Source organism: Mesoplodon densirostris, chromosome 2 (genome assembly GCF_025265405.1).
Source record: "Mesoplodon densirostris isolate mMesDen1 chromosome 2, mMesDen1 primary haplotype, whole genome shotgun sequence".
NCBI classification, from domain to species: Eukaryota; Metazoa; Chordata; class Mammalia; order Artiodactyla; family Ziphiidae; genus Mesoplodon; species Mesoplodon densirostris.
Genome location: NC_082662.1, coordinates 178900156 through 178926587, shown reverse-complemented (window position 1 = coordinate 178926587; position 26432 = coordinate 178900156). Strand labels below are relative to the sequence as shown.

The following is a 26432-nucleotide window of genomic DNA, read 5'->3' as shown; positions in this document are numbered from 1 at the left end:
CCGGGAGAGAGAAATACGGAGTAACAATGCTTTAAATGTTTTGAGAGCTGTTATTTCTTGAAGAGATGCATTCTGATGCTTCAGCAAAACTTTCGCTTTAGAGTGCTAAAATATTTTCTCTTTCCCACTGCCTTCCTAAATGTATGCTTTCTGAAACATTAATTTATGCCAACAGTTTGTAAGTCCCAAGTACAACAAAAGTGCGACTTGAGTCGGAAGGAACCAGGCCGTGATTAATAATGCCTCGATTGGCGTTTGGAGGTTCTATCACACTGAAATAATTGTTGCTCATGCTGGTGTTTAGCAGTTAAAAGAGACCATGGAAATCAACCGTTTGATTCTCAATTTCATACTGTGCCATACAATCAATTCTTTTTAGTCAGACTGTCTCTAGATTTACTTCTGAGCCATAGTAAAATGAGGAAGCTTTCATTAATCTTTCAGATGCTTCATATTAATGACAAGGCTCTTGCATGAACAATGTAACAGCAATTAAAAAGCCCATTAATCTGCATTACAGCTATTAAAGATGCATGTCATTAAAGGGTATGGAGTTTGATTCATTTTCGCTCCCCCCCAAAAAATGGAGCAATTATGGCCTGGCAATGCACTTTGTCATCAAATTAGGTTGGGGTTTTGTAGCAAATGGCCTTGCAGCATTTAGCTCTTCTCCTATTTTATTATTCATGACTGAAATGTGGAAGTCAAGACCTTTGAAATTACTTTACCTTCTTGCGGAGTAGAGATGTTCAGCGCATGCGAGCTCTCGGTACAGCCAGCCAAAGTGCAAGCAGCTAGGGTTACTGCATAGTTTTTGAAGGGTAGCAAGCCTGTCAATATGCCTGTAATGAAAGGGGACAAAAAGAGGTTTGCATGTTTACCAGAAGAAGCTATACAGAGTATTGTGTGTGTGTGTGTGTGTAAGAAAGGGGGGTAGAGACACAGAGATACAGAAAACAAAAACATATGCTTCTTTAATTCATTTTCCTGCCTGTGTGCTGATTGCAGTATGGTGCGACTAGCAAGAAGAAATGTAGTCAGAAAGAGAGAAACAGATATCGTATATTAACACATATATGTGGAATCTGAAAAAACTGGTATAGATGATCTTATTTACAAAGCAGAAATAGAGACACAGACGTAGAGAACAAACATATGGATACCAAGGGGGAAAGCGGGTGGGGTGGGAGGAATTGGGAGGTTGGGATTGACATATATACACTATTGATACCATGTATAAAATAGATAACTAATGAGAACCTACTGTATAGCACAGAACTTTACTCAGTGCTCTGTGGTGACCTAAGTGGGAAGGGAATCCAAAAAAGAGGGGATATAGGAATATGTATGGCTGATTCACTTTACTATACAGTAGAAACTAACACAACATTGTAAAGCAACTGTACTCCAATAAAAAAAAAGAGAGAGAGAGACCTGCTTATTGTTAAGACAGCTCTAAATAGCATTTTTCCAAATGTGCTTCTCAGCTGCTAATGCCCCTGAGATGTTTCCCCTGTAAAAATGGGGGATTCCACATTTGTTCATAAAGCAGAGCCCAGTGTACCTGACAGTGAAGACGGCCATCACCCCATTTCAGGATACTAGACCTCCTGCAGAAACAAAACTATCTCATTTTCTTTTACCTCACATTTTTCAACCTTATTTAGCTAGAGAGTGCTTCTTATGCGACATCTATTAACACACATTAGGAGATGCTACTCCCAAGAGTGACTTCATTATTTTAACGGTAGGGTACATGTATACAAACTATTTATGCACGTCGCAGCTAACAAATATGCCAATGAACATAGTTGAACAATTAGCCAATTAAATAATTATGCTTTTGTACTTCTTGCAAAATTATTAGTTTATTTAATTAAGACACCTGTCTTAAACAGAAGCATTGCCCACAGAAGTGTTGAATTAACACGACTTGGTGGTGGATATATAAGATTTGTTCCGCAATTAAAGGTGCCTGCAGAAACTAAAACACGTTTTGTTTACCGGTGTTTATAATCAAGGCAGAGGCTCTTTATTTAGTTAATCCCATGAATTAAAGAAGTATCCAAAATATAATTTCTGTATTTGCTCACCACTGTTTTCTGTTGCAGGTTTTAGAGCTGTTTTAATCCCTAATCACATAGACTGTCATCATTCTTATGAAAAGATGGTCCTACTCGTAATATCCTTTTATCGAGTAAACCTTGATTGTTTTAATGAACTGGTATTGATGACAGCTTGCATCATTCAACAACAAACTTTAAAATACATGTTTGCCTATTCCCTTTCCCCAGTAGAAAGGATAAAATATTAAAAGAGCAAAGATCCGGATGAAGCAAAGACCACAGCCCTTGCTTGCTTTGGCCCTTCTCGCTTGCCCTCAGTCCCCAGTGTTGCCTGCAAGTCTTTATTCTAGCAGCTCCCCCAAGCATCCCCCTGGGCTACCCAACCCTCTCGGCTGCACTTGGCACCAGCATCTTAGCCCGGGGCCAAAGAAGACAGCAAGCCAATGAACTAACACACCTACACGTGTGACCATCTCATGCCAAATGCAGCTCTAATTTCAAAACGCCTTCATGTTGTCACCTTCTGCTTTCCCTCACTCCTGCCACTGTGACTGTCATTTCCTCTTGAATCTCCCAGATCATGACCCACACTCTGAGCTCACTTTTTATTTTATTTTATTTATTTATTTATTTTTTTTTTTTTTTTCGGTATGCGGGCCTCTCACTGTTGTGGCCTCTCCCGTTGCGGAGCACAGGCTCCGGACGCGCAGGCCCAGCGGCCATGGCTCACGGGCCCAGCTGCTCCGCGGCATATGGGATCCTCCCAGACTGGGGCACGAACCCGTATCCCCTGCATCGGCAGGCGGACTCTCAACCACTGCGCCACCAGGGAGGCCCTGAGCTCACTTTTTAAAAAGAGGTTATTTCTCCTTCCACTAAAAGTCTTAAAGGAAAGCTTACAGCATCACATACACATCTTCATCATGTAGTGATGTCGTGGTTAAGAGCAAAGACGCTTGCGCCAGATTGCGCGGGTCCAGATGCCAATTCTACTACTGATTTGTTGTATGGGTCTGGGCAAGTTGCTCAGACCTCTGTGCCTTAGTTTCCTCATCTGTAAACAGATAATGATCGTATCTATCTCGAAGAAGAGGTCTCATAGGGATAATATAGTATCATGGGTATATGAGATGTGGATACTACAGTATTCACCTCAAAGTGTTACTATCAAGATTAAATGAGTTTGGGACTATAACGTGCGCAACGCAGAGCCGTGTAAGGGGAGAACTCTAGCACAGAGCCTTGGTAGCCCAAGGTATGCTACCATTCCAACTCAGTGCCTGCCTGCACTGTACTATTAAATATTGATTTTTATCTTGTCAAGATCACTAGTGATCCCTTACACACCAGACCAAGTAACCCTTCCGCAGTCCTTATTCGCCTCTACTTACTAGATTTTGCCTTGTACAGCTGCCGTCTGGGCCATGGAATTTTCCCAAGGAGTCCTCCTAAATAACTCAGGGCTCCTTGCTTTGCTTGACCAACTCAACTTCCTTTCACAGTCCCTTAAATTTTTTTCTTTCTTTTACAAGGTCAGGTCCTCAGGCTTCTTTCTTCTTCTGAACACTTGCCTTTGTTAGTTCACTTCTTCTAAACATTTGCCTTCATTAGTTCATCAAGCCTCGTCTCTCATTTATATCTGCAGACTTCACATCTCTCCTCCAAGCTCTGGTTCTGCATTTCTACCTGCAGGCCGTGTATCCCATGTGGATGTTCAGCTAGCATTTCACTCTCAACCTGACCCAATCCAGACCCAACAGTCGAAATTATTTTGCAAACTTCCCGCTTCCTATTTTTTTTTAATTTTTATTGGAGTAGAGTTGATATACAATGTTATGTTAGTTTCAGGTATACAGCAAAGTGAATCAGTTATCCATATACACATATCCATTCTGTTTTAGATTCTTTTCCCATATAGGTTATTACAGAATATTGAGTAGAGTTCCCTTTGTTATACAGTAGGTCCTTACTAGTTATCTATTTTATACATGGTAGTGTGTATATGTTAATCATGGATGGACCTAGAGATTATCATATTAAGTGAAGTCACTCAGACAGAAAAAGAGTAGTATCACATGGTATCACTTATATGTGGAATCTAGAAAATGGTACAAATGAACTTATTTACAAAACAGAAATAGAGTCACAGATGTAGAAAACAAACTTATGGCTACCAGAGGTGAAGCGGAGGGAGGGATAAATTAGGAGACTGGGATTAACGTATACACACTACCATTTTTCCCATTTCTTAATACCTCTGTCATGATCCCTAAATTCCGGGTTCAAAACTAACATGTCCTTTTGAGATATATCCCAGCCATTTTATCCTTTGAAAATCTTTGGCATTTGTCATGTCTTTCCTATCGCCAAGTTCAAATCTATCAATACTACAAGTCTAAATAAGATGAGTTGAATGTCTGAATTAGTATAATGCCATACTAACAAGTAATGAATCGGCCCCCAGAAAATAAAAATTTTAATCCTACAGTGAGCAAGGAAAATATGTTGGGACATGAAATGTTTCCTTTGTTCATCATCTAAAAACCTAGGTGGCATTGCCTCTCATAGGTGGTCCTGACCTAGCTGGGGCACAGATATATTGTGTCACAAAAGGCACAGTGGCTGTATACAGTTTGATGCTCTGCAATCTTTAGCGTGAAGGTGTGTCATACGTCCAGATAATTATCATTGGGAAACATAAAAAGCAGTTCCATTAAGTTGCAAAATACATTCCCTGAGACGTTCTTTCTTTCCAAATCATAGCTGAAGTGCAATGTTGGAATTGTGACTATTATACCAACTTAACAAGAAGGCAAAGGTAAGGTAGATAGCTAGTGGGAAGCAGCCACATAGCACAGGGAGATCAGCTCAGTGCTTTGTGACCGCCTGGAGGGGTGGGAGGGAGGGACATGCAAGAGGGAAGAGATATGGAAACATATGTATATGTATAACTGATTCACTTTGTTATAAAGCAGAAACTAACACACCATTGTAAAGTAATTATACTCCAATAAAGATGTAAAAAAAAAAAAAAAGGATCATGTCAACCCAGATACTGAGTTCACATTCACTAAACGGTCTTCGGTGCTTTATTTAACCTTTCTTGCCTTCATTAAACGAGGCACTTTGTGTGTATATGTTTACCATGAAATTCATTTGCTAATTTCTTCCCCCCTTTAACCTTAAGGACCTTAAAAAACAGGCAATCTTCCTCTCAGCAAACTTGCATTCTTCAGTTTGTGCTTTGGTAGAGAAGTTTGCCAAATTGTATTTCATAGAAAAATCCCAATATTCTGAAAGAAAGATGCTGGAGAGAAACTGGATCATCTTTCAGGCCATTTATCAAAGTGCTCACATTTCCTATCTCCGGGCAGGTGAAACAATAATAATAAGCACTGAGAAATGAGAGCTGCAAAATAGAAAACAGAAAAGGAGGAGAAGAAAGCTGATGTTTTTTCTCTTGCCAACTTCGAATCGCAGGTAGAAAGTTTTGGGTGGCTTGTAGATCACATTTTCAAAAAATGTACTGTACTTTCTGAGTCTGAGGTGGCCTTTCTTTCCTATTTGCAGCGGGAATCTTGCTCATAATGTTGTGTCTCAGAGGCAAAGTTTGTCAAACCATCGGAATAATTTCCCCTAAATACAGGTTAGTATCATCAACTTCAGTAAGAAGAGCAGTGTAATGACTGAGCACTTTCTCTCCTCTTGTCAGGTTACACTGAGGTTGGGGTAGGAGAAGGGGCTGGTCAACCAAGTGGGCCTCACTAAATCAGAATAACGACGAAGACATCCTATTGCCTGAGACATGCGGTCTCTCTCTTTTGTTTCTCAGTATGGAGAGTTTACCAGGATGGATTCAAGTTAATGCTTATAAAAAGTTCTGCTATTACCAACAAATAAACATATTCTCCCCAAGACTAGGCAAGGTAGCCTTTCTTTCTTGGATATATCCCTAGAGACCATTGAGTGATTGGCCAAATGGTCTTCCTTTAAGTGTCAGAGTCAGATTATATACTCTCCAGAAAAAAAAGTGGTGCTACTATGACAGCATATCATTACCAAACAATTATTTATCAAGTTTCCTTCTACATGCTTCTGGGAGAGGTGCTATAGACTACAGCTGATCTTTACAAGGTTTCTAATCTGAGAAAATATTAGAGCTAGAAGGACCCTCATGATAACGATAATACACAGATTAAATCCATAAAGCAAAACGCTTGCATACATGTCAAGTGGACAAGGGCATTTATAAGATCCAGAGCTGCCAGTCCAAGATGATAGGGGATCTATATTTCATTAAAGGCAAAGAGAAAAAAAGGATAATCATTGAAAGTATATTTCAGTATTATACCTAAAAGAATACTGAAAAACATACAGAGTGACGTATTTATAAAGGAATCCCAGAGAGAAAAATATGGCAAATACACTGTATTCTGTGTCCACAGAAAACCCAATAAGGTAAAATGGGGTAGTCTCCTTGATGATCCTTAGGGTGTTTAAAAGAAAGAAGTATATCCTGACGGTGAAAACTTTTAAGATTGGTTTGGATAGGAGCCCCTTTTCTCTGGCAGACATCACAGAGGAGTCTTTTTACCCTTTGAATTTGAGACGGTGCCTACCTCGAGGCAGGCCAGATGACCTCTCCAATTCCCTTTCAGCTGCAAAACTCTGTGAAATCAGAAAATGGTCCCAACCATGTCAGGAAACCTGCCAGTCTCTTTTGATAATGGAAGAGGGTGAGCTGAAAAAACATTCCATAAGTATAAAGGAAGCATTATTGATGTCTTAAAAGTGTTAGGATCCCATGAAACACAGGAGTGTTGGTATCCGGATTAAAATCATTGGCACCAGCAGGACCAGAATTCTCACCACTAAGCGATAATGCATTTTGCATTAATGCTTAACATTGAGAAATCCTGATGGGCCACACCAAGGGAGTTTGAAGTAAAGTAAGTATAGTCCCTTTGAATTGCAGTCCTGTGGACCTCGGCGGGTGCAGAAAGCCCAAAAGCCAAAGGAGCAGGGGCAAGAACGTGATTTAAGGGGTGGCAGCACATCACAGGAGGAAATTGAAGAGCCCTAGTGTATTAGGTTCCAAACTGTGTGCTCTGAGGATTTCTGCCTAGCAGAGGGCAAGAGCCTTCTCCTTGAGAACCGTGCAGTTTAAAGTCCTTCGCAATGATTTTGGGAGCTCCTTGAATGCAGAGGGTATGACCTTTTGCTTCTTTACTTGTCCTATTTTCCAGCAGTTATTACGATGGTTTACCAAAGGTGGACCCTTGATGTTTGCCCAAAACATAAAGACCTTTCATCCTCTTAGCTCACTCAGCTGTCTGCCTCACTCTAAGAGATGCTCACTCCCGTCCTACCCTTTCCAGGGAGCTAGCCAAGGAACAGACATTGTTTCTTTTGACTGATAGATTATTATTTCCAACACTTGGTTTCCTGTGCTCTAACCTCAAGTTTCAAAGGAGCGGAAGAGAAATATTAATAATTGGAGGTGGCCTGACTACCTAAGAGAAAAGCATTGTGGAGCTGACACCAGCTGTGCAAGCTTTTGCGCCTCTAATAAAACTGTATGCTGAGAAGCAGGGAAACAACAGAGGAGTCGGCTTTGACACCGAGATTTTTATGATGAACTCTGACTCAATGCAGACAAGTATAAATGCTCGGCCTGGAAACCGAGCCTGAGACACAAGACAAAATGGCATCCTTTTCAAAAGCCAACACGTTTTGGAGAAGAAAAAGTGACTCTGTCTATTTACATCCTTGAGCACACTCCTCCCCCCTCCTCCACCCCACCCTCAGCTGCCAGCCTAGGTGTTTGGCCGGCATCCACTGTAATCTGTTCTCCTTCATTATGTTAATCTGTGGGCGGAAAGATTTCTGTCATCTTCGAATCGCTTGTACAGCAACGGTAAACACCTTGGCCTGTCTGTAATTGGACAGGTGTCTGCATTGATGTCACCCAGCTTTTAATTCAATTAAAGAACTGGCTGCTCTGCTCTCATTACCCACCCATTTCTGTTGCACTCTGAGTCTGGCGGTGAAATCTGCACACAGCCATCACCTACCCCGAGTCCAAAGTCTGTGGTCCCCATGCAAAGATCACGCAGAATATTTCAAAAACGGACTCCAACAATCCAAGTGTACTTTCCTGTTAGCAAAGGCATTTGGAATAAGATGGAGAATTTGTTCTCTCTCCCTCTTTCTTTACTTTTAAATTCTCTATTGTCTAAACGGTGTCTTCTACCTACTGGCCAGTAATTAGGAGCTGTCCAGCAAAAAGAAAAGCAGTCTCTAGCTTCCCCTCCCCAGGGCTTTCCTCCATCTCAAGAGAACTCATCAGAGTACAATGTTCTTATTTATTTGCTGGCATTTCACATTTGGATCAAGAAAGTGAGGGTGGGGAAAAGCAAGGCATTTATTAAGAGGGCCATCTGGTAAGGGATCCCACACAGGCAGAGCTGAGACTGCTACCTAGGGACACAGTAGAAGAACCCACTTTTAACAGGAAGCCAGCCAGGGGAAGGAGAGCAGAGAGATGGGGACTTTTCTGGCTTAAGATTCTGCTGCAGTGCTGAGAAATCCTAAATTTTAAGTGTGCTACATCTCAGAATGAGTTTTGAGCCACAAACTAACCCAGTGGATGGAGGAAAGAGACTAAATCAATCCAACATGCCGTGATTTCTGCCCATTTAAAGGAACCTCTGAAAATAAAGTTCTAACACAGACATTGTGACACAGTAACCTCATGAAACTGAATAATGGCATTTGTTAAATATGGATGAAAATTCAACGTTCAAACAGAGATCTGGAAACGCACCCAGGATGCTTCTCCTCTGGTTCTTAGTAGCCTAGGAAAGTGGCATTTGTTGTTGTTGTCTTTGGGGTAATAGTTTAAATAAAAATAAGGATCTCTAAGGTTTATAAAATGAAAGTCAATTTTCATTTTAATCAAAAGGTAGAACAGCAAATGAGCTTACCCCAAACCTAATGTAACCCTTTGGAAACTAAAACGAATGTTTTACATATAATTTCCTGCAAATGGATTTTCTGACCTTACTTAAAATTTCTAGTACTAGGGAACACCCTGGATCAAAGACTAAACGGATTTCAATGTTTACAAATAGGAAAAACAAAATTGTTTATTCTTTAATTTTTTAAAATAAAATATAGGGTCTAATCCTAGTCTTAGAGAATGGTTGAAACAGTGATTTTAATTGACCTCCAAGCATTATCCAGTTAAGATTCTCTCAGTAGGCTTATAGCTAACCTCACATTTTTCATCAGTGCCTTCACGGTAAGAACTACAGGGTCTCTGTCATTTTCCTTCTAATTCTGCAATTGGTTTGAAGCCACCCACTCATGTGAACTCTTTATGGAGCATAAAGGGCCATCACTGACATCATTAGAACTCTCCCAGAAAATATCAGACTTGACTAAGCAGGGAGTCAGGCAAGGAGACAGGAGGAAAAGAAAAATAAATGAGAAAGGAAAGTCATCCCTTACTGACCAGTGTCCTAGGTCCCCTGCTGAAAGCCTCTGATAGGATGAGCCCTTTGTACAGAGGGGGCTGCTGTTGGTCAGAGTGTAAAGGTCACTCAAGTCCACAGCAGAGTCAAGGTCAGAACCTACATCTTCTGACTCCAAGATCACTGATCCGCTTTACTAGACCTAAGCCCCAGTTCTGGAAGAAGAAAGAAGGCGTGTTGAATAAATATTACTAAAAATAATAGCACACTTTTATACTAAATACTTGATATAAATATATCTGAAAACGTGTTAATAGGTTCAAAGTTATTACTAAAACCTACTGTATACAAACAGAAAGTAAAATGTTTATCCTTCCAAATGCATGAGTGTATATGCCTATAGTATTCCCTTACAAAAACAACTGATTCATAAGAAACTCTACATCAGTGTATATGTGTTTCTGTGTGTCACTGAGTATAACACTTTATATATATATATATATTTGGAACTAATCAAAAACTTTATATATATATATATATATATATATAAAACACTATATATATATATGTTTTTGATTAGTTCCACATATAGATACAATACAAATATAAAATGGTCATAAAAGTTAGAAAACAGAAAACTTGAGGAGACTGTTCCCTTTCTTGATCAAATGTGAGTAGTAACTCTTAAGTATTTATATCGAACACTATAGCATGGCCAACATGCCCAGTTGATTACTACGTTACAGCAAAATTGATGTATTACTGTCATTTTTAACCATCATACAACATGTTACCAAAAAGAAATCCAAATCCTGCACCGCAAATTCTTACTGCATAAAGTAAAATGAGTAACTTGTAAAAAACCCCATCTGAAGCTCTCACAATGTACCAGGAGTTCAGGCACATTATATATTCAGGAGAGTTAGATAAAGCTATTAACTCATCAACAGTGCATTACCTGATGAAATTCTTCTACATTAGCTAAGCAGGAACATGACATCATTTCTATTTTTATTATTTATGTCATAGGCCATATTTTTGTCCTGTGAATTTTTTCAGACCAATTGCTTTCAAGATTTACATTTAAAGAAATAGTTTGTAATAAACCACAAATACAGAATATTAATCTATGGGGTACTGTGAAAAATGGCAAAGACTTCCTCAATATTCATCTTTTAACAATACCATCAAAATGAATTTTTCAAATTTACCTCTGATGTTTGCCTATTGTGGCAGAGACCACTAAATGCCCTCTCATTGTATATTCTCTTCCTCCACAGTAAAATAAAAAGACCCTTTAATGTGGGCAAATGGCCACTTTGAATAAGGACATTTCCAGCAATCCGTGTAGCTAGATATAGCCATATGGCTAAGTTCTAACCATAGAATGAAACCAAAGGTGGAGTAATAACTTCCAAAATATGTCATTAAAGTGAATGTGTACATCCTTGTTCAACCATTCCACCTTCCTGCTGAACGGAAACCAAACTAGATGGCTGATGCTCCAGCAGCCATTTTGGACCATGAGGCAGAAGTCTTGTCTCTAAGGATAGCATAGCAAAACGATGAAGAGTGTGGATCCCTGGCACTGTGAACATCTACCCCTACATTGACCAACTGTGAACACCTATTATCAGAGAGAGAAAAACTTAATGTTGTTGAAGTCACTGTTATTTTGGGTTCTCTGTCTCTCAAGAAAAAAATAATAAAAAATGAAAAACTTATCTCTACTGTTTTTGCCCCATAAAACACTCATTTTTAATATAATATTATACTTTAGAGAAAGTACTGCTTGTTACATATATTTTACCATTAAATTTTAAAATCAGGAAAAAAAAAAGCAGATTGTAACAGTAGCATCTAGCACTAACCCAGAACATAGTAGATAATGGTTTTGTTTTTAATAAATGAATAGTTTCTGCTCTGTGTCATTATCAGCTTTGCAGCAGCATGGCTTCCGTTATTTTAAATTGCAAATATATAGTCCTTGAGCTTCATTATGAGGTGTAAGTTTGGGAACTAATTTTTAGATTCTATTCATCCTATCAACATTTTTTCCCCATTGGGAATATGTATGTTAAGTTCCAAATATATATTTAAGTTGTGGTAGTTCTGCATATTATTTCATAAAATTAGAGAACTATAGAACTGCAGAACCAGTAGTTCAAAATTCAACTCAGCATGATAAAACAATAGTAACATTACATTAACTACAGGGTTAGCACCCAAACCCTGCATTTGATTCTTTATCCCTTCCTTCATTCCTTCAAGAAAAGTGTATTGATTACCTACCTTGAGCAAGTTACTAAACAAGACTTAAAATAAATATAAAACATGATACTTGTCCTCTGGGAGCTTACTGTCTAATGAAAAAACAGAATGGGCGTACAAAGAGCAGCCATAGGCAGTTTTTTTTTTTTTTTTTTTTGTGGTACGCGGGCCTCTCACTGCTGTGGCCTCTCCCATTGCAGAGCACAGGCTCCGGAAGCACAAGCTCAGTGGCCATGGCTCACGGGCCCAGCTGCTCCGTGGCATGTGGGATCTTCCCGGACCGGGCACGATTCTCAACCACCGCGCCACCAGGGAAGCCCCATAGGCAGTTTTAACAACTGTGGAGTAAGACTTCTCAGCTGAATAGAAAAAAAATTACATGGCAGGGAAGTTTTTATTACAGTTATCTCTCTGCAGGCTTCTCAGGTAAGTATAGTAATTATACATATATATAACAAATATAATATATACATATATATGTATATGTGTGCATATACATACACATGAAGAGTAGAATCTTACTTATGGATGGACTAATGGTTGGGGTTAAGTTCCAAAGTCGGGCATAAGGCAAAAATCACTCATGATTTAAAGTCCCCTTGACCACTCCTTATACGGCCCGTAAAGTACAGTGCCTTTGATTTTGTGTATGCCTCTAATTCTTCATTAATCAATGATCCTCTATGGCTCTTAGCTCTTCGTTCTTTTTGTAGACACCCCAATGGTGTCTACAAACAAGAGTTTCCCTTTTCTGTCAATAGTTGGGAAACCCTAAAATTATTCACACATTCTTTCCCTCTAACAGGTATTGATAGTTTCAGGATTGGACAGCATCCTTTGCCTGTAAGATTATTTTAAGAGTTTTTTCACTCTTTTTTTTCATGCCTTCCCCACTTCTAAGGTGTGTGGTTAAATGTGTGTAACTGAAACACACAGATGAGACTTCACTCTGAGATTAATTACAATTATATTGCACGCATGGAATTGCACTGGTCTCCTTCTCTGGATCTAATGGGCATTTTGCATCTTGTATATAAATAGAGAACTCTCTGTCTTTCTAATGGGCATCATGGCCTGGGGGCTGAGAGGGTTGGGTTTGTTAGAAATGCAGAATCTCACACCACAGTGCCAGACCTACCGAATCAGAATCTGCAGTTTACAGAGATCCCAAGTAATTCTCACTTCCTTTGCACTAGCAGCTTTCAGAAGCCTCACCCTTAAGGGTCAGAGGCCCTACTTACATTGCCTCTATTTCTTCACTTGCCCTACCACCGTTGTGCCCACAAAGCTAATGCTGTTGGAACAAGGGGCAGGAACAAACAAAGCAGGGGTAAATGCAAGCCCAGCAGGTGAAAATGATCCCTTCTCACCTGGCCACGTCCCTCACCCCAGTGGTTTTTAATATGTGGTCCACTGACCTCTGCAAGAGCACGGACTAGAACACTTGGTGAAGGCAGATTTCTCAATCCTAGCCCAAATACACAGACTCTTGTGCATGGAGCCCAAGAATCTGCATTTTATAAGCAATCCAGGAATTACCTTATGACCAGCAGAGCTGAGACTCACTAATTATTACTACTAGCTGTGGAAGAGACAGAAAAATGAGAGATTTTCAATATGGAACCCACTTGCTTCAGGTAGAAGAAAGTGAATGTCTACTGTATATGAGGACTGAACCAGTCTTCACAGCAAAATCTATATTATCAGTTGCATTATAAATTAAAATGTCTTTCTTTTTTTCCCATAAATTTAGCTTTATGTGGGTCATCTGAAAGATTATTATTATTGGTTCATCAGCTAAGCTATAGTAAATAATAAATATGATTATCATTACCCGAAGAAGGAATATAACTCCTAGAGTTTAGCTCAATGTAGGGCAACAATAAAACTGAGAAAATATCTTCTGTGTACCAAGTACATTCCTAGCACTCTGCCAGGTGCTGTACTAATTATGCTGATAATTAAGTCTACATGTTTAAGCATCTTCAAGAAAGAAATAAAAAAAAATTGTGGATGTGCAAATTCTTGAATCCATTCATTCTTGACAGAATTTCAGATCAGATTGGGAAGGGTCTTTCTGAGCAGCCCTGGGTTTGAAGGGAAAATACCAGGGCTGTCTCTCTGGGCAGCAGCTTCGGACGTTGAAAGTGCTGGAGGGAAAATCAGCAGGAGCTACGCAGAGTTAATTGGAGCCCTTTGCAACTAGTCTAAAGATACGCTGGAGTGATAACTGCAGGGCTTTCTACCCTGAGGCACTAGCTGAGAAAATGAACTTTCAAGAACTCCCTGCTCTGAACCCTGGCCTTCGGAGGGCACAGAATCCAGACTCTGTGGCCCAAAGGGGCCCATTTGTACCTGAATGGGGCTGTTAACCCTTGGACTCTCCATGCTACTGGGATTTATCACATTTAATCCTCCAGTAGCCAAATTCATGAATGGTAAATATTCTGTCTCACGCTTCTATTGTTCCAGCTCTCTTAGTTAATATTCATCTTTTCTTTTTCTTTTGCCTTCTGCATTTTGTAAGTCTGACTATAATTTCCCATTTCTTCCCAAGAATCATTTCACTTAATTTTTTGTTGTCCTGTGATTTTCCTTTGCTAATTTTATTACTTACTTTTAATAGCTCATCATTTTTATATAGGCATTTCTCTTTCTTTTTTTTTTTTTTTTGTCCTTTATTTGCAAGTTGCAGTTGGGAGGTGGAAGTTGTCATAAGAATTTCTGGTTAAAATTGAGACTTGATCACTGGTGTCAAACAGTGATCAGTGTTTGAACAGTGTTTCCCAATGCTGGCTGTACAACGGAGTTACCTGCTGAAACTTTTAAAATACCAATACCCAGGCTATATTCTAAACCAAAAAGTCAGGCTCTGCAGGTGAGACCTGGACATCAATATTTTTTAAAGCTCCCCAGGTGGGTCAGTGTGCACCCATGGTTGAGAACTACTACCTTATAAGAATACCAAGGAAGGGCTTCCCTGGTGGCACATGGTTGAGAGTCTGCCTGCCGATGCAGGGGACATGAGTTTGTGTCCCGGTCTGGGAAGATCCCACGTGCCGCGAAGCGGCTGGGCCCGTGAGCCATGGCCATTGAGCCTGTGCGTCCGGAGCCTGTGCTCCGCAACGGGAGAGGCCACAACAGTGAGAGGCCCGCGTACCGCAAAAAAAAAAAAAAAAAAAAGAATACCAAGAAATACCTGTAAGGACAACAGGCAAAGACAAATGGACTCCTTAAAGGAGAGCCCAGGGCAAACTTCGTCCTGAGTTGGGTACAAAATGCCCACAAGTTCTCAGCACTCCTCCACCCGATACTGGGAAGAAATAAGTTGACTTTTACCAATTGCTGTGAGGCTAATGCGAATTTACCTGAACTGAACCCCTCCTAATCCCAGTGAAGGGTTTTATTAACAGCAACTAGGTACCCAGTAAAATGACTTGAAAATGATTTGATTTTCCTGAGCAAACACTCACTCTGAAGGTAAATTTAGGGATAAGGCAAGTGAACTGTGGAAGTAGGTGTGTGTGTGTCGGTGGGTGCATTTAACAAATGGGAAAAATATCTGTAACTCAAAAGGAACAAGAGAACATACCACTCAAATTCTAGAAGGATATTTAGGCTCTGGGGAGGATTTAATTCAGGAAAACGGTAAAATGTAAAAGTCATCAGTTTCATGCTATTAAGATCGAAAAGAACTTGGAATCCATTAAACAAGAGACAGAAGGTAAATGGCAAACAACAGAGATGAAAACTGACAATACTGAGAAGTAGGCAGAAATCAAAGTGAGTTGGATGAGGAACAAATGCAAATCATATAAAAGATTGAAGTAGAGGGGCTTCCCTGGTGGTGCAGTGGTTAAGAATCTGCCTGCCAATGCAGGGGACATGGGTTCGAGCCCTAATCCGGGAAGATCTCACGTGCCACAGAGCAACTAAGCCCCTGCACCGCAACTACTGAGCCTGCACTTTAGAGCCCGTGAGCCACAACTACTGAGCCCACACGCTGCAATTACTGAAGCCTGCGTGCCTATAGCCTGTGCTCCACAACAAGAGAAGCCATCGCGGTGAGAGGCCTACACACTGCAATGAAGAGGGGCCCCCGCTCACCACAACTAGAGAAAGCCCGCGTGCAGCAACGAAGATCCCACAGCGCCAAAAATAAAAGGCAATAAATAATTTTTTTAAAAAAAGACTGAAGTAGAAGAATTGAGTACTCATCTCAGAAGATTCAAACAGCAGAATCAATACTGCCAAAATCAGAAAATGAAAAAGGCAAAAAACTATGAAGCAAAAATCCAGAATTCAGAAACTGAATAGTATAAAGATAATTAATTCATTGAACATTTACTATGTGCCTGTTTATCAGCAAAATATTCTATGGAGGTAATTCATTGTTTTTTTTTTTATCTTTGCAACAATGCCATAACATGAAGAAGGTTTTTACCCCCAGTTTATATATGAGGAAACTCCAATACAGTGATATGTTTTTAAATTTGCCTGAGATCAGACAGTTGATAAGTGACATAATTAGATTGATTTGACTCTGCAAGCTGTGTCCTGGACTGCTAAAATGAGGAGGACAAACTGGAAAGAAATATACAATATTGGAAACTGTTATTTCTTACCAGAAGTAATGATGATATACACAATAGCAAACTTTCCAAGACAAAGAAAGACCCAAATGTGAAGAAAGAAAAGCTCATTATATAACAGAAAAAAAATGTAATGAAAAGAAACCAACACATTTTATGATCACTTACTTGGTTAAGGACCCTATGTGAACCAACAAACCTAAATTGTCTTATACATCCAATATCAGTATTGTTCATTCAAATAAATACCACTCTAACAACCAAAAATTAAACATAAAAACCTCAACAAATGTCACCTCAGAAATGCTAAAGGGGGATTACTTTCAAGATCAATAGCAAAACTACTCAAGAACTACTTTATTGTCCTCTCTCTTGGTACCTTGTTATATCTCAACTAATTGGCAAAGCAGCTGCCACCAACCAATCTCCACACTCCTAACATCTCCACCAAATCCAGGTTTCTGGCTCTCTACTTTCTCCCCTCTCCCCCCCTCACTTTCTAGTATTCTTTTTTCTTTACTGTGAAATCTCTGACTTTGATACTTACTCAGCCTGGCTTTGGGGCTTTTCAATTCACACTCCCCTCCCTTAATAGACTGATTCATCACAGTAAAAGTCTACCTGGCAGTACCAGAGTTCTCCACAATCTTTAAGATTACCTCCTATGTACTTCCTTGTCTATTCATTTCACAACTGTGAGCAACAGATACATCTTTAAAACCCTTTGGGGGGAAAAATGTTAAAGAATTCATAGTCCACACAGGCAAAAACAGAAATAAAGGAATAACAGCAACAACAAAAAGTACTGAAACACAATAACAAACAAAACTGGAAAGCAAGAACTATGATGACAGAAATAAGAGCAATCAATTGTATAAATCATAAAAATAAATGTGAGTTAAACTCCTCTACTAAAATACAGAGAATTTTAAGTTGAATGTAAAACTAAATCAAACTAGATTCTATTTACAGAGATACACTTAAAGCAATGTGACTTTAAAGGTTAATATACAAATGATGAATGTAAAAGTAATAAGAAAAAGAAAAATACAAACAAAAAGCAGGTTACCACAGAAACTGATAACTGACAAATCCAAGAAATTGACCAAGTTGCAATAATTGAGTTTTTCCTTAGTTTTTTACACATTGGGTATATAAAACTAAATAACAGTTGGTCAGTGGTGCTGTAATTTTCTTCTCTCTGTACACCATTCACATGCTTGAAATATCCTACAGTAACATCCAATAGTTTATCATACTGGTTTTCAATCTCAGGGGTACTGTCCTCCAGAAAGATATCCTTCAGAATCTGGGCAAGGCTGGTGTAATTTGAGAAGCCTCCCTGACCCGTTTCTGACTTTATCTTACCTCAAATTTAGAATTACTAATTCAGAGGATATGCATCATATATATATATATATATATAGTCAAGATGGTATATCTAATATAAACAAATATTAGTCTACCCTGAATGGCAAGGATAGGGTTTTTTTTCATATTACCCATAGAAAACTAACAAAAACATTTAAAGGTGCTATATTAACTATAGAAAATGTTCTTTAAAATCTGCACATAAAAATGTAAATCAAAATAAATGAAAAATGGGGGTATTGCCACACATAAGGCAAATATAAGTATAATATTCTTCATACATAAAGAGATATTTAAATCAATGAGAAAAATGTGACTCCTCCAATAGAATAATTGAGGATGAAATGTGCTAGGTATGCCATAAAAGAAGTACAAATTACCAGTAAACAATGAAAATACTTAATGCCTCTATTAATCTAAATTTGAGGTAAGATCAAATTAAAGTAATATTCTGATATATTTGGAAAATTTACAAAGTTTCTTTTACCTGTAAAACTTGTCAACTAGGATGAAATGAAAAATAAAATCTTGCATTCTGCTTGCTGGTGGGAGTATAATTTGTACACTCTTTTTGGCAATTATTTGGCAACATAAAAATAACTATCCTTTGTTAAGAAATTACCATATGTTAAGCACTGTGCTACATGCTTTAAAAACATCTGATAGGGCTTCCCTGGTGGCGCAGTGGTTGAGAGTTTGCCTGCCGATGCAGGGGACGCGGGTTTGTGCCCCGGCCCGGGAAGATCCCACATGCCACGGAGCGGCTGGGCCCGTGAGCCATGGCCGCTGAGCCTGTGCGTCCAGAGCCTGTGCTCCTCAACGGGAGAGGCCACAACAGTGAGAGGCCCGCGTACCAAAAAAAAAAAAAAAAAAAAATCTGATAGTTAACATTTATACAGTGCAATCCAATCTGTGTGTCATGTGCTGTCCTGTGTGCTTTACATATACATGGATTCATCTAATCCTCACAGGTATCCTATGAGGTGGGTAGTTATTTCATTCTCAATTTACCCATATGGAATCAGAAGCACAGAGATGTTAATTAATTTGTCCAAGTTTACACAGCTGAAAATTGTTAGACTTGGAATATCATCTCACTTAATAACTTTAATATTCTTCTGAGGTTAATATTATTCTCCCATTTCATAGGTTAAGACACTGAAAAAAAAGATCCAGGAGAATACATAATTTCCCCAAAGTCACAGGGAGGGTAGGCAGCAGAGATTTGCATCAATGTCTGCTTGACCTCAAAGTCCAAGACTGACTAATGCTTTAAGAGAATTTGACCTAGTTTTCCATTTCAAGGGGTTTATTCTACCGTCATTGTCAGGAATTCTTCCAAAGATTTACATATGGACTTTAAAAAAATCATATTAATTATAATAGCAAAAGTTGGAAATCTAGAAAATAAGAGGAGACTGAGACAGAATGAATTTGGGAGAGAGGCAGTGGAAAGGAACTGAAGAATTCTAAAGAGAGAGCCATGATGTTTGGTTGCACAGTGGATTAGAGTCATGGGCAGGGGGGGTGTTCATGAGAAAGAAGAGTCCTGTAGTTGTCCAGGTAAGAAATTGGAATGGTTTGGCTTGGACAGTAGATAGGGGAGAGACGGATCAATTTAGCACACAGTTTAGAAAAAGGAATCAATAAACATGGATACATGAGGTATGAACAGAATGTAAAAGTTGAGAAAAATTCTCAAGCTTAATTAACTGGGTGGCTGGAGGTGTCATTTATTGATATTGGGAATGCAGGAGGAGGACTTCAGGTTGGAGATGGTAAATTTAGAGATTATGAGAAATCAATTGGAAATGTCAATTTTTCCAAATGTCTGCTGGATACACACATTTGGAAGTCTAGGTAGGACGTGCCTTTAGGAGTCAATAGTGTTTGTAGGATACTGGATGCTTTGTGGGTCCATGATTTTCCTGGAGCAAGATTGTAGGGAAAAATAATTAGCAAAAGAGAGAGAGAAAAGGTCCCCGATCTAAACCCTGTGGTTCTCCAAAATGCAGAGTTAAGCTTCAGAGGCAGTGGGCAAAGGACACTGAGAAAAGGGGGCCCAGAACCAGAAGGGTCAGAGAAGTGAAGAAACATTTCAAGAGACAGTAAAAAAATCCACAGTGTAGAATGCTATCGAGCTGTGGAACCAGGACTGTAAAGTGTTCTTTGGATATAAACGTGGAAGTTGTTGGTGTCCTCAGCAAGGCAAGGGAGTGGAAGGCAGACCGCGTGAAGAAATGGGAACAACGCCACAGATGCTTCTTGGTAGAGGCACGTTCGGGAAGAGGAGAGAGGGCACAATAGCTGGATGGGACTTTAGACCAAAGGAAGATTTTTGTCACTGCTTTGGGTTTGTTTGTGTTTAACAATGGGTGTTGACAGATGGAGTCTGAATGACCTTGGGCAGAATCCAGCTGGGCAGTGGCTCTAACTTTGGCATGCACCAGCATCACAAGAGGAGGGCTTGTTAAAATGGGGATTGCTGAGCTCTACCCCACAGCTTCTGATTCAGCAGGTGTGGGCGGCCTGGAGAATTTGCATTAATGAAAAGGTCCCAGGTGAGGCTGCTGACACAGATCCAAGGACCACACTTTGTGAACAACTGCAGGAGACAGAGGTTAAAAATATGTGAGCGGAAGAGAGACCACCAGTAACAGGTCTAAAAAGGCAAGAGGAGTTGGGGTCCAGAGGACTTTTGAAGATTTTATTTTTGATAGGATAAGGGAAGCTCTGTGAAAATAGGAAGGAAAAGAGAGGAAGGTAAAAAGTAAAATAATAATGATGGCAGATGCCTATTTTATGCCCAAAACCTTTTTAAATGTTTTAGCATTCATTTCACTTAACCCCTAATAACTACCCTATCAGTCAAAAAAGTGCAATTAATGCATATATTTGGTAGTAAGAAAGTGACAGAAATTCTTTAGGATAGATTCTGGAGTTTTTTTGGTATCTAAGATGATCTAGTATATAAGACTATCAGCTGAGTGTGATAAGGAAGGCAGGTTAGCATTTAGATAGTTTGGAAAAATATAAAATATTTAATGAGGAGAATGGGAGAAGGCAATTACAGACATATGGTAGGACTGGTGTCATTACTGAGTGTCCATCTGAAAATGGGGATTGAGACTTTTTAGTGATAAATTGCTCACTGTTTTCCAGCCCACTTAGCTGCAGTGCGCAGCCTGGGCAAAGGCTTAATCAGATTGGGTTTTTATCGGATGGGTAAAGTAAGGGAGGAAGGAAGTGAAAGATACCAGTTTTTTTTTTTTTAATTGGCTGTGTATTTGGGCTGCAGATTCTAAGGAATCTAAAAAAACTGAAGTAAAGTTTGAGAGAGTTGACCGATAGATGTGTTAGAAAGACAATTAAGGTTACTTTAAAATCCATCAAATTTGTCAAGTTATGAAAGTCTTTGACAGAGGAAAAATACTATTTTTCTATTAAATTTGTTGATGCGTTTTACTTTTTTTTTTGGTCAAAGGCTTAAATTTGACTTTCCATTTAAATGAGCCTTAACATTTCATGAGGCTGAAAACTGCTGTCTTACTACACGTGCGGGACTTCAGGCACGGCACCTTGCGTGATGTGCCTGAGTGTATTTCACTCCAGCCGTTCTGCACGGTGCGCGTGCCGCACCGTGAGAAATTGATTCGCTGGTTTGCCAGTCAAACTGCTGGTGCTCTAGTACTACTCTACCTTGTCATAATTAGGTTTAATCAACAATTTTACAATAAATAACAGTGCTGTGAACTTGGGCTAGTCCCAACGAGAGAACTTTTGCATGGTGAAATAGGTCATTGGCCCCATATGTACACAAAGGATTGCTAAAAGATACATCTCCTTAGGATGTATGGAGATCCTAGGTACAAGGACCTGATTAAGGGCACAAGGGCCCTGTGACCTAATCTTTTGGGGATGGCGAGAATATCATCCTTGTAATGAAGCTATCCATAAGAGCCCATAACCATTAAAGAATTATCATTTCCATCCGAGGTGGACAGAGGTGTCCATATCATTAGATGATCCTTGTTGGTTTTTTTAATTTTTGTTTTTGTTTGTTTGTTTTTTTATGGTACGCGGGCTTCTCACTGTTGTGGCCTCTCCCGTTGTGAACGTGCAGGCTCGGCGGCCATTGCTCACGGGCCCAGCCGCTCCGCGGCCTGTGGGATCTTCCCGGACCGGGGCACAAACCCGTGTCCCCTGCATCGGCAGGGGGACTCTCAACCACTGCGCCATCAGGTAAGCCCAATCCTTGTTGTTTTGAATCAGGCAAAATATAGGAATCTTTCATGCATTGGGGAAAAAGCCTTGAAGCACGTTTTTATTTAAAGTCAAACCAAAAAGAAAATTAATAAGACCTACTGCCTTGAGGAGTCACATTTACCTGTGAAGGTGCTGGTATCAACAAGCTCAGAGCTGGCAGAGGGCAGGCGGGGCGGACCGGGCGCATCTTCACTGTAGGCTCTCAAAATGTACTTCTCGATTACACCTCTAACCACAACAGGTTCATCCCAGGTCACCTCGATGCTAGAGCCGTTTAGGCTGCGGACTCTTGAGGGAGTTGGCACACTTTGTGGAGCTGTGAGAGGATAAAAGAGAAAACAGGGGAAACGGCAGTTCTGAGAAGACTATCTCTCCTATTCTTCACTTTTAATGGCCGCAGTAAATCAGACTCAACCATTAGCATAAATACAATTTATTAGAGTTGTAACTTTTCAGCACTGATTTAATATGACTGCACATCTTGAGCCATTCAGTTTAAGCGATATTTCAAAACCATCAAAACTCCATTGACATCACGTTCTTTCAAGCCTAGTCCAGGTTTTCCAAAAACATTTAATGTATCCGACATGTTTTAAACATCACTCATAAAGAAGGAGGTGGATGGTAGGCAGATAACAAGTTCAAACAATATAATGATGTACCCCTTTGAAGCAAGATAATTAGACTGTCATTATACATAGTGGTTTGACACTTTTATATTGTCGATGTATTAGCCAAAAAATATCACAAATGTGGTGATTGTATTGTACTTGAAGGTCTGATCCCGTTTGCCAAATTCAATTGTTTTTCCAACTAATTTTTAAAAAGCAAAGTTCTACCAGATAGGATATATTCCTAATTGCATTTAGGCGGGGGAGAGGAGCTGGTGCCCTTGAGATTCTACAAAATCATTTTCTTCGGAGCATCACAAAATAACACCACCAAACGAGGCAAGTTTAAAGGAACTTGCTGCAAAACCTCACTTATAAGCCAAATCCCCTAATTTAAAAAATCTATAACCTTTAATTATTAATTAGATATGTCTATGGTTCTGATCAGTAACGACTTCAGCACAGCTGACTGCACTGGGAACACTGAGGAAAAGCCCAAGGAACTTCATGGCAGGATGATGGATGAGAGACAGGCTTTGACCGCTCCTGGACTCCTGAGCCCTGTCGATGGAGGATCACTCTGGTTTTCCCCCATCAAAGAGCCTCCTTCTCTGCCTTTACTGTTCAGGCCAATAAAACAGGACAGTTTTAAGGGAAACAATGTGAACATAAGGGATATGAGGAAGCACAGAGGTGGAGAACCACTGTCTGAGCAGGTAAAACACCACGGGCACTTCTGGAAACACACAGGCTACACAATCAAGTTGCAAGTAATGGGACAATGGGAGTGATTTTGATTTTATTAGTTCTGAAATGTGGTACAGAGCAAAGTAGAGTCCTGTCTAACAGATGGTCTTCTCATAAGGGACAGAGCAAAACTGACTCAAAAATAATTAAATAGTGCAATTATTCTCCAACCCTTGGGAGCATGTAGCTGCTTGGTGTTGTGGTCAGATTGTAAATATGAATTTATGGCATAAGACTTTGTGGTCAGATCATTGCTATAAATTCAGAGCTCCATTTGCATACTTTCTCGGTGGTACTCAAAATGGAGACTATTAAGCTATGTAAGTGATGCACTTTCTAGACACCTATTTACGTTGTTGAATTAGACTGAAAGCAGGCTTTATAGTACACTTGTTAATAAAGTAGAGAAGTGTGAGATAGGGGCAGGGGACATGCCAGTAACAAATGAATATTTTACATCAGAGCTTTTTCCAAGCTCTAAATGTGAAAAGGATTTTAAGGGATCATTCCGTTCATTGTCTTGCCTATAAATAGATGATGATTTAAATCATCCTGGAAAAGTGTCAAGTTGGCCTCTTCTGGAAAATCTGTAGGCAGACAGCTTTGAAAATTCTTATTAGTAGCCCATCTCAGTACTTAATTATCTTTTAGATTAAAAAGATTCCTCAAAGGATGCCTGTGTTAGTAACCTGTTATTGATAATAAGTATGAGAGGGTATCTCGGTAAAAAACACATCTTTAGACAAATCGTGACTTGCTAAGGATAATTTTCTTCAAGAGGCATAAGTGTCAATCATATGGAAATGTATTTGTCTCTCTGACAAATAAATATTTTCTCCAAAATGGTAGAAGGCTACTGATTTCACAAAACTTTTTAAAATAAATGCCTCCCTGTGATGGTAATATGTGAAAAGATTCTGTGGTCACTGTCAGAAGGACAAAGCACTTATAAATCAGTTATCTGAGATTAGCTCTAATATAGTCCGTTTCCTCTGTTTCCCCATTCAACTCAAAAAACAAACAAACAAAAATTAGACCACTCAGCGATTTCTATCATGGGGGAGTCATTCTAAGACCCTAATAGTAAGCACCACGGCAAACATCTGCCATGATGTGATAAAAGACACATCCACTTCCAGCCAGGGTGCAGGTTTCAAATGTGCTCTCCACCGGAGAGGCAAGGGTCTATCACCCCTACCTAAAGGTAATCCTGACTAGCTTTTCGGGGTCTAAGCAGTTGGTAAAGATTTCCTATTCTTAGATAAATTACAGTCGATGTGGGCCTATCTCATCTTGAAGAACAACCTGAACTTACTTTCTTCTGCATCTGAAGAGGAAAGAATCAAGCCTGAAAAAATCCTTATTAAATACTTGAAAAATCAAAAGCAAGGATCTGCTAAGCATTTTTACCAACGACGGGTGCCTCTGCAAACCAGGGCGTGCTCTGTCACAAGATTATAAATATACTGCTTGCTTCATGGGTAAGAGGCTTTCCTTTTCTTTACATGCACCAACGTGTGCATGTGTGTGCACATACACATTTTAAGATAAATGGTATTTACCTGCTCCTGTTGTACGGCCCCGACTCCAGTCACTGGGTACTGAACCTCCTTCGTGGGAGGCTGTTACTCGATACAGGTATTCTTAAATGGAAGTAAGAAGCAGAAGGTTAACATATGACTCGTGTAGGCCAGCGGTGGGCTGGCAGGGAGAGGGGCTGAGGAGGGGACATGGAACATTGAATTTGGAGCATTTCCACATTACCTGTGAAAGGCTGGAGACCACTGTCGTAAACGCTCTGCTCTTTTCCCCGATAAACCAGGATGGAGTCATTTCCCCTGCAGTTAACTGCACTGTCAGTTGACAGGCATCCATCCAGATTGACTCTGATAGCACCGCTGGACACAGATGCCAAGTTAACGACAGCACCCTCTGCAAATTTCACATCTTTCATGCAACCACCGAAACCTAGCAAAGAGTAAGGGATGAATGTCACGTAACGGGCTTGAGTCATTAATTACTAATCATTTTTGCCCCCTGTAGTACTACGTTTTGATGAAATTGTGCAAGGGGGGGCTTTAAACACAATTTTTAAACTTCCAGGTCTCGTTTGGGAGATCCTTTATGCCTCCCCCTGCTTGTTTTTCAGGCTAAGCTGTTGCAGGAAATAGTTATATTTATGTTATTTTGAAAAAATATATAAGCTGATAACTGTAATTCGACTGAATTAGATTCAACTGAAAAGTATGTATTATATCCCTTTAGGAACACATTTTTATGTTTATTCCCATGAAATAAAATTTAGGCAAGTACACATTATCGTGAGGGGGTATCCACACATTCCTCAATCCCGGAAAATTCAGTTACCTGTATAAGTCAGTGTCTAAGTGCCAAAAAATAGTATTTTAATGAGCATGATTATTCAAGAAGCTCGTTGGGGAAAAATACATTTTGAGGTTCCTATGAATAGTAGAAGGAAGAATATAGTCTCAAAATATACTAAAATCCTGAGATATTGCTATGAATTCCATAATGATCACTTCATAGACAGAGAACAAATCCCAGTTAAATCAGGGAACAAAGGAGCTCTGACTGTGCTCTACCATTTTCACTGAGTTCCACAATCTCGACTGTGCAAAACGATCACCAGTTTTAGGTTCATGTTCTCATGACAGGGACCAAATTCAGCTCTTGCAACAGCAACACGGGAGGTTTCCTGGAATGTGTATTATACTCAGTCAACTTCAGAATGACCACGGGTCATTCAGTTCTGGGAAGTTTAACAGAGAATGTGGAGGAGGTGGGTTTGAAGTGTGCACTGCTCTTTTTTTTTTAGAGAACCATAGGGCATCCTGTCAGCCGGGGAATGGCAGTGGCTTTGAATAACTTGCTATTTTGTGTAAACAGAGATGAGTTCTGTGAGGTTTGGCAGTACTCAGCTCAGCAAACTGCCCACAATTGTCAAAGAAGGGACAAACAGACTGTGTTTGAGATCACTGGGGCACACACTCTCTCTCTTGAACAAAACACTGT

General features: G+C 39.7%; 1 protein-coding gene across 1 annotated transcript in view; it reads right to left on the bottom strand.

The window, feature by feature from the left end:
* Window positions 1-26432, bottom strand: part of USH2A (usherin) — a 790488-nt gene that overhangs the window by 423014 nt on the left and 341042 nt on the right. Inside the window, exons 27-30 of the mRNA XM_060088664.1 lie at window positions 25164-25367; window positions 24962-25042; window positions 22163-22357; window positions 729-842 (exon numbers count right to left, since the gene is read on the bottom strand). Coding sequence (XP_059944647.1) covers window positions 729-842; window positions 22163-22357; window positions 24962-25042; window positions 25164-25367 — 594 coding nt within the window. The remainder of the gene's footprint in view (window positions 1-728; window positions 843-22162; window positions 22358-24961; window positions 25043-25163; window positions 25368-26432) is intronic.